Genomic DNA, 8,695 nt, shown 5'->3' with positions numbered 1-8,695 from the left:
AATGATTGTGTATCTTTCATGTACAGTCTGGCCTTACATGGGCCTCATCTGAAATGTCTCACTAACATACTAGTTTTAAGGAAGTGAGAGTGCTAATATTGGTTATATTATATTCATTAGTCACGGCGCATCAGTTGTATGATACCATACAGTATTCAGCTTTACTGTTCAGCTGGGTAGCTACAACCACATTTAGTTTTTACTTTGAACTTGTATGTGCTATCATGGTTTATGTCATGTTTCTCAGATTATTATGAGGTTTACAGGGTTCTAGAGTTGGAACAATATTGGAAACAGTTGATATTTCAACATTTTCTGTGCAAATCAACAAGAGTTAAATCATTTCAGCAGCTCCATTTGGAAATAATTTCAGTCTAGCAGTAATTAGAATGATTTTTGGAGCAAGGAAATAAAGCAGCTGTTTAATGCAGTGATTGCTTCAACATCACTGTAGGCACGTCATACTGAATTTGAGCTCCACAACCAACAACATTTTGATTATAAAATAGGACCAGATCATTTAAAAAGACCACGTCATGAGCTAATCAAGGTACTTTGTACCTTACACAATCTTTTAGGGAAAAAAAAGTGTGCGTTGAGGTGGTCAAGAACATTTTGAGTTGCAGAGACAAATGTTGCTTCTCTGCATGCTACAGTTCTGGTCACCTTTTTTCTTCGTAGTTGTATTAAAATATATACAAGACACCCCCCACAATAGACTCTCAAATACCTAAATTAGTTAAACGACATACAGTTATGCCCTAATGTTGTGCTTTCAGTGACCTGTGCTTCATTATGCACTGTGTACAGACGGAATAGTTGGGGAAATAAACTTTCTGAGGTACTAAGTACTTTGTGCCGGTGTTCTTAGTGACATTGACCTGGTGGTGTTTGGAAAGTGGGACCATCCCCCGCTGCAGGAACTGGAACAAGCCCTCAAGGAGCACAATGTGGCTGGCCCATATCCCATCAAGGTCCTCGACAAAGCTACAGTAAGTCACCAGGAGCCAACAGTGTCTTTTTACTTTGGGGGACCCACACAGTCCGTCTGAATAGGGGTTGTGTCAATTGATTCATCATGAGTCTGAGAAGCGTTTGCTCTTTGATCTGTCTGCAGGTGCCAATCATCAAGCTTACTGACCATGAAACGGAAGTGAAAGTGGACATCAGCTTCAATGTGGAGACTGCTGTTAAAGCAGCGCAGTTCATCAAAAGCTATCTTAAGGTAAGCCCTTTAACACATGACACTCTCACCACAAACGTGGCCTTTTTGGTTGTTCCTTATGTTTGTCTTTCTGTCTTGTAGAAGTACACTGTTCTTCCACCTCTGATCTTCGTCCTGAAGCAGTTCTTACTGCAGAGGGATCTGAATGAAGTCTTCACCGGAGGCATCAGCTCTTACAGCCTCATACTAATGGCCATCAGCTTTCTGCAGGTACCGATCAGCATGCATGCTACATTTAAAATAGATGCTTTCCTGTCTATTCAAAACGATGCAAAATATTTTTCCCCTTTCTTTTTTGGCATTCTGATGCACTGCTGATAGGACAGTGTTGATGATTTTTTTTTTTTTTAATGCAATCTCATACACTCACCGGCCACTTCAGTAGGTACACCTTGCTAGTACCAGGTTGGACCCCCTTTTGCCTTCAGAACTGCCTTAATTCTTCGTGGCATAGATGCTCTTCTGCATACCTTGGTTGTAACGAGTGGTTATTTGAGTTACTGTTGCCTTCCTATCAGCTAGAACCAGTCTGGCCATTCTCCTCTGACCTCTGGCATCAACAAGGCATTTTCGCCCAGAGAACTGCCGCTCACTGGATATTTTCTCTTTTTTTGGACCATTCTCTGTAAACCCTAGAGATGGTTGTGCAGGAAAATCCCAGTAGATCAGCAGTTTCTGAAATACTCAGACCAGCCCGTCTGGCACTAACAACCATGCCACGTTCTAAGTCACTTAAATCACCTTTCTTACCCATTCTGATGCTCAGTTTGAACTTCAGCAGGTCGTCTTGGCCATGTCTACATGCCTAAATGCATTGAGTTGCTGCCATGTAATTGGCTGATTAGATATTTGCATTAACGAGCAGCTGAACAGGTGTACCTAATGCAGTGGCCAGTGTATATATACTTTTTTTAAAAAAAATTTTTTATGCAAGTAGGCCTGTGTGACATGACAATAACTCCACGATGGAGTTTAATATGAACAGATGGATGGCTTTTCTATTGTTTTTACTCCATTGTGACACAAATCATTCTCTTAACGGCGATATTTGTCATCACAAACATGGAGGATCGTGAACTTAACCCGGAACAGGTTAATTACAAACAGCAGAAGGAAGCAAACACAAAACGAGGGGCTCGTACCGAAAAAAAAAAAAACAGGGGCTGCTTCTGTTGCATGGATGTTTGGGTCCGTGTCAGACAGTTTATACCCCAAACAACCTCTTTTACCTCCGCTGCAAGAATCATGTCCAGTACGGAGGCCTCACATTACTTACTGAATAAAATACTTTTTGTATTTTATACAGTAATGTTTTATATTTTGTTATATGCTTAATTAAAAAGCTTCTAAGGAAAAAAATAGTTTAAAAATGTGTACCATATTTGTCAAATATGTAATTCAAAATGTAAGAAGAAATGGTCTTTCCATGTGAGTATTTTATGTAAGCTATTTATTCATTGAAATTACAGAAAATGATCTGTATTATCTGGATGCTAATGCAACTACTGCACATGTGCATATCTTGGTGTTGATGCTGAAACAGTATTGTGCAATCCCAACCAGGATAAAGATTTTACACTCAGTCAGTCAGTATAACTACCCAGTATCTTAATTGCAGTCAGTGTCCGTACCCTGCTGGTGGTCCGCTGGTGGATCAACCAAAGTTAGAGGTCAGTTAGTTCAGTGGCACTATATTAAATTTACTGTATGAAATATAAGTTCCATACATGCATCAGATAGATGTTGTTGGTGTTTCTACAAGTTGGATATTTTACTGCTGTGCTGTCTGATGGGGAACTCATGCACGACTGGCTGTGTAGATAATGTGTTCTCGTTGTCGTGCTGATCAGTTACACCCACGGATCGACACGCGACGCACCAACATCAACCTGGGTATCCTGCTCATCGAGTTCTTCGAGCTGTATGGGCGTGATTTCAACTACATGAAGACAGGCATCAGGGTGAAGAATGGAGGGGCTTACCTGTCCAAGGAGGAAATGCTCAAAGCCATGGGGAACGGAAACAGGCCATCCATGCTCTGCATAGAAGATCCAATACAGCCAGGTCAGCCTGGGGTTTGAATTGATGAATAAGCGAATCGTGACATGATCAAGTCATCCATAAATGGGGAGGGTGTGGATGTGACATCATTGTAGCGGCACATTTAGCACCTGGCATCAGTGAGTTATCATGGGATAAACACAATAAATGGTGCCAAAATTGCAAAGAGCTTGTTGTGTAATCAAATGCAGAAAGACTGTAGTGCTTCGCTGTAGTTCTCGTTTCAAAATGTAGATGCCACTGTGTCGGCATCTTACATTTGTGCATAAGATTATATCAGAGTCATTTTATGATTTTGATTTGACTGACAAATCCTGCTCTAAGATAGGACCAGGCTCTTTTCTGCCTCCATGGCTGCTACTGGTACTCATTTCACTGGAGTTTTAGACCCAGATTGCTGTACATGTTGCATTGTGCAAAGCTCGTGAGGTGTCGTAATCTTTCATTTTGTGATCCACACAGGGAACGACGTGGGCAGGAGTTCGTATGGGGTCCTGCAAGTCAAGCAGGTGTTTGACTTTGCGTACATGGTGCTGAGTCATGGCGTGTCGTCTCTTGCACGCGCCTACCCCAACAAAGAATATGACAGGTTGGTTTCTCCTATTTATGATGTACTTAACTTTTATGGGGTTGTTTTTTTTCCTCTGCACTAGTCTTGTGTTTTTCCTGATAACATTATGACGATACTTCTCTGTGCTGTAGTACTTTAGGGCGCATCATCAAAGTCAGCCCTGAGGTGTTGGCCTACAGGGACTGGACAATCAAGAAGTGGGGAGCCAAGCAGTATGCCAAGCTGGAGAACCATGGTAACTTTGTCTAAAACTTGGGTTTGCACCAACCACCTTTTAAATTTAGTTTGGATTTGTAATTTATTTTATCGTCACCTCAGAAAAACAATAAAATATTTACCCATCTTAGAGTCGAATAGGTGGTGAATATACCTGATCAAACTTTTCCTCATCAGTAGTATTCTGTTTGGTAATAGATGTAGAGACCTGTGAGCAGGACCTCGCCAGGCTGATGCTTGGCTCTGTGGAGGATCAGAGGGACACTTCCTCCCCTCTCAGTGCCGACTCCCCCTCACCTTCTCCAGTCTTCCTCCCCAGCCCTCAACACCATTCATCGTCTTCCTCTGCATGCTCGCTCTCCTCCTCCTCCGGAAGCGACATCGTAAGTCCAAAAGATATTTTGTCCATTCGAACATTTACTGGATCAGTGAATCATAAGTTCACTGTTGAGTATTAAAGCATTCAGCATTCACAAAGGTCATTGTCAGAAAAACTTAATCATTGCAGCTGTGCCCTCTGCCATCATTGGTCAATAGTTCAACTGTTCAAGTTCTGTTTTTATCAAATCTGTCTGTGCAACTTTGGTAAACTTTGTGTTTTTCCAGGAGTCTGACTCTCCACCCAGCAGTAATGCTACTATCCAGCTCCACCCCCTCACCCTGGCCTCAGTCCATTCAGTAATCCAGATGGCTACTGACCTGAGAGCCACACATTCAGCAGGCTTTATCCACACCACGCCTCAGGTCAGTTTAATTATTTTTCCTTTCACAGTTTGCATAACAAAAAAAAAAGTGAACCCACACTAACCTCTCTCAGTTCAGGTACTGTAAAACCCAGTACATTTAGTTTCTTTTCTAATCTAAAATGAAAATTAGATCATGTTTAACCAGGCTGTGGAAACTATTGCATTGCCCCCTAGCTTGAATTTTCAATTAAAAAAACTTTTTTTTTTTTTTTAGGTTCACATGTCCCTCCCTGAAAACCTAACAATCCCCTCGCTCTCTGATTGCCCGTTCTACCACGAGAACCCCCCTTCAATCAGTGTTGTGCATCGTCACACGTCACAAGCTGCACAAGTCTCCCACCACGCTAACTCGGCAAGCCCTCACCCCAGCCCCCTGCACCAGCTCCACCATCCTCAGGTAGGAGGGCAGCAGGGCCACACTTACGTCATGAGATCCAATTCCAATGGCTCCCTTGAGTCGCACAAAGTTGGCTTCAAGCACAACCAAGGTGGCATCCGAGGTCAGAATCACTCTCAAGGTAACTTCAGTCCCCAGCGGCGGTTTGTTCCCCAGGGTCATAACACGGCACCAGGTATCAGGAACCAGCAGCAGTACAACTCTCACACCTGGAGGCGCAGAAAGAGGGACAATCTTCCTGCTCTTAACCAGAGCAGATGAAAGACTGAAGCTGAATGACTCGACTTGATTGGCTGTGGGTTTTTTGGAGCCATGTATTGAGAAGCTGTGAATGATTCCTGATGGACCTGTTTTTTTTTTTTTTTGTTTGTTTGTTTTTGCGGGGGGGTGTTGGAGGCTTTCAGAAAACGCACCAACTTCATCCTGGATTTCACAAGTCAATTGAAGTTGTCTCCCAATGTGTCAAATAGTTGATCTCTGCTAGCACTGTGCAGTTACTAAGTGATGGCACAAGGCTCACTTAGTGAAGGAAGACTATGGAGGCACGTAGTCTTAGATGTGCTCATTTTGTTACATCGGTCTGATGGTAGTCAGAAGCCCTTCCTCTAAATGTGATGCACACCAGCACAGACTTTGAGTTGAGTGAAGAATTACTGATTCCCTGATTAGTAACTATGACCAATGTCACTTTCCAGCCCCTAACAACTCTGGCTGGTTGGCTGAAGAGTTCAGTCAAGTATTGAGTTTCCATGCAACTTAAACATGTTGGAGAGCAACATTATGTGCCATAGTACTGAACTGGTTTATCAAACCTGGTCTGTCTTGAAGATTTGACTCTTATTGGGCCTTTTGATCAGGCTTCAGGCTCATTTAGTCCTCTGAATGCAACTCCCTATTGGCTACGCTCTTGATTCAGAGCTCTTGCAGCCTGGACTATCATCTACGAATTGTACTCCGGACTGAAGTGAAGCACTACTTTTCTACCTATGCAGCGCAACGCTGACTTAATGATTTTTGGTGTGAAGGCACAAAACGGACATTGTCTCAAGTGCTTAAACTGTGATGACTTGTTTGAATGTACCAAGTGTTTAATTTTTGTGTGTTGGTGATTATCTTTTGTTCTCATGTCACAGAGGGATTCTTTTTTTTGTTCACAATGGCACTATTAAGTGTTTCTGTTTTGTTAACCTTACCACCTTATTTTATGTTTGTTGCGTTTATGTGCAATAATGACTTGCTTTTATTTAATTTATTCCACATTTTACTTTTACTTTTTAGGGGTTCTCCCCACTAAAAGTTTGCTTTTTTTTATTTCTAGACTACATTGATCTGTGCAATAGATGGATTTAAGGGCCTTTGAAGGAATGTGTGTGTATGTGTGTACAGCTTTCCAGCAGAAGGGGGAGCTATGGTATTGCAACATGAGAAATGTGCCAAAAATCCCATGATGCCAACATTTTATCCGTGTTTTACCATTGCATTATGATCACTTGAAATTTTGCCAACTGTCTGTCCAAATGTTTTTTTCCCCACTTAATTTTAAACCTATCACTCCATTCAATAGTTTGATTACGGTTTATTTTCTCTTCATAGACTGTAGGCAGTACTGGGGAAATGCACCCTTAGCAGTGTTTACTCCATGTCATTTCAGAAATAGTTGGTGCTACTTATTACCAGCAAAGTGCTTGTGTTTTGCCTTATATCTCCTTTTTTGATTCTGTTAAAGCAACAGGTGAACTGCCTTCTTAAATGACCAAATTTGCCCTTTTTCCTGTACGTAGCCAGCTTTCTTTATTACTTGTTTCTATAAGCACTGCCAGGTTTACTTGGCATTTAGTTTTACATGCAGCTTCTAGGTGTATGCTCCAGGAGTAGACTCCTACTGCACATTATGTCACATCATTTTTTTTTTTTTTCTTTCAAAGGTTATAATTACAAACAATTTGTATAAGAGATTTTCCTCTCCCATATTTAAAGACAAGGTTTCAAAGCTACATAATTTACAACAACCCATACTTGAGCTTGGGATGTCACACATTCACAATTACAGAAGTTTTGGTAGAGCCATTAATAAAAAACCAAAATTTGGGGAGGTCATACATTTAAAAGGTCCGATCATTGGACCACCTTGTATAGCTAACCGATGGACTAAACATGATACCGTTAGCATATCCCCTTGTTTTCAGTGTGGCTCTTACTCAGCCGTCTAGAGGATAATTGATGGATTGTTGCATATTATTGCCATGAACCAAATCCTCAGCTCATGTGTGTAACTAAGGATGGGTTGTGTGTAAATTACTGACCTATAGATGTATACCTTGTTTTTTATGTAAGTTTTTCTATTTTTTTAATAAACCATTTTAAAACTCCCATTTTCAGTCTTAAAGTGTAAATTGTGTTTGTAATGTGTTATGTTCACGCCTGTTCTGAGCAGACTGGCTCACTGATGAAAGGCGTGTGTGTGTGAAAGCAAAAGTTGTCAGTAACTACATGGCATGAATAATGTTATTGCTCTTTGTTTGTCACCAGGGTTCAATAACAGGTAACCTTTCAACTTTTGGTTCATTATATGGTTTCTAGTTAGTTGTCTTATTTACATCATGAGCACAGTTTTTGTAATTGTTTTAGTACCATATAGCTACCAACATTTTCAGACTTCATTATTAATCATGCTACGCTCTTGGTTCAACACAGTAGGAAATGCTGTGGATCACAAACACTCTTCTGGTGTAACTCCTCACTGTCTCTGATGGTGGCACTGGTGCATCACTGCTGTGCTTACTGATACCTAAACCGTTACCATTTAGGGTGCAGGGAAGCAGAATGAGACGGTACAGGGCTTGAGCAAAATCACACCCCTGTGTTTCAATCATCGTAGGGTTTCTAGGTAGAACTACTGTCATTTTCTTCCAATTAAAACCAAGGGAAAAAGGTGTCCTCACCCCTTTTACCCTTTCATGACTCAAACTAGCTGACGAAAGCACTAGGAAATTAGATCCTGCCTCCTTGTCGTCATCCACTTTCTTGGATCTGTCTTCATTGGTGATTAAATAGCAGTGATACTTTGGCACAGGCTATAGTTCATAATGTTGTTAAAAGCTGGCTCTTTGTTCCTGAGGGATATATTAACTAGATTAGACGGGCAGGGCCGTATTGATCCTGTAATGAAATTCTGGAGACACAAATGCACGTGACACACAGTCCTCAAACTGGGCACGAGTCAAACTGGTGTTTGGATGAGAAATCCAGCTGACACTATGCACAGCAGCTGTCAATCTTAATCTGTACAATCTTAAAGTGTTGCAACATGGCAAACATATATATTTAAATGCATGTCTGTCTCTACTGGATGAAGCACACAGTGGTCAGAGAAAGTCTGCCAGCAGCCTCTTTGATCTGCAGCTAGTAAAGAAGTCACTTCGCTGTACAAATCACTCACATGGGGCTTGGTTTGCACTGCTCAGGGACACAAAATCTGG

General features: G+C 41.4%; 1 protein-coding gene across 1 annotated transcript in view; it reads left to right on the top strand.

Annotated features, from left to right (window-relative positions):
* Positions 1 to 5,574, top strand: part of LOC139205715 (terminal nucleotidyltransferase 4A-like) — an 8,801-nt gene extending 3,227 nt beyond the window's left edge. Inside the window, exons 4-12 of the mRNA XM_070836006.1 lie at positions 872 to 992; positions 1,118 to 1,225; positions 1,307 to 1,435; positions 3,076 to 3,289; positions 3,749 to 3,875; positions 3,989 to 4,092; positions 4,272 to 4,456; positions 4,680 to 4,817; positions 5,034 to 5,574. Of these exons, the coding sequence (XP_070692107.1) occupies positions 872 to 992; positions 1,118 to 1,225; positions 1,307 to 1,435; positions 3,076 to 3,289; positions 3,749 to 3,875; positions 3,989 to 4,092; positions 4,272 to 4,456; positions 4,680 to 4,817; positions 5,034 to 5,477 (1,570 nt within the window). The 3' untranslated portion in view covers positions 5,478 to 5,574. The remainder of the gene's footprint in view (positions 1 to 871; positions 993 to 1,117; positions 1,226 to 1,306; positions 1,436 to 3,075; positions 3,290 to 3,748; positions 3,876 to 3,988; positions 4,093 to 4,271; positions 4,457 to 4,679; positions 4,818 to 5,033) is intronic.
* The last annotated feature ends 3,121 nt before the right edge of the window (positions 5,575 to 8,695 follow it).

This window comes from Pempheris klunzingeri, chromosome 8 (assembly GCF_042242105.1).
Source record: "Pempheris klunzingeri isolate RE-2024b chromosome 8, fPemKlu1.hap1, whole genome shotgun sequence".
Lineage (NCBI taxonomy): Eukaryota > Metazoa > Chordata > Actinopteri > Acropomatiformes > Pempheridae > Pempheris > Pempheris klunzingeri.
The sequence above is the reverse complement of the archived record's forward strand: the minus strand, read 5'-3'. Positions and strand labels throughout refer to the sequence as shown.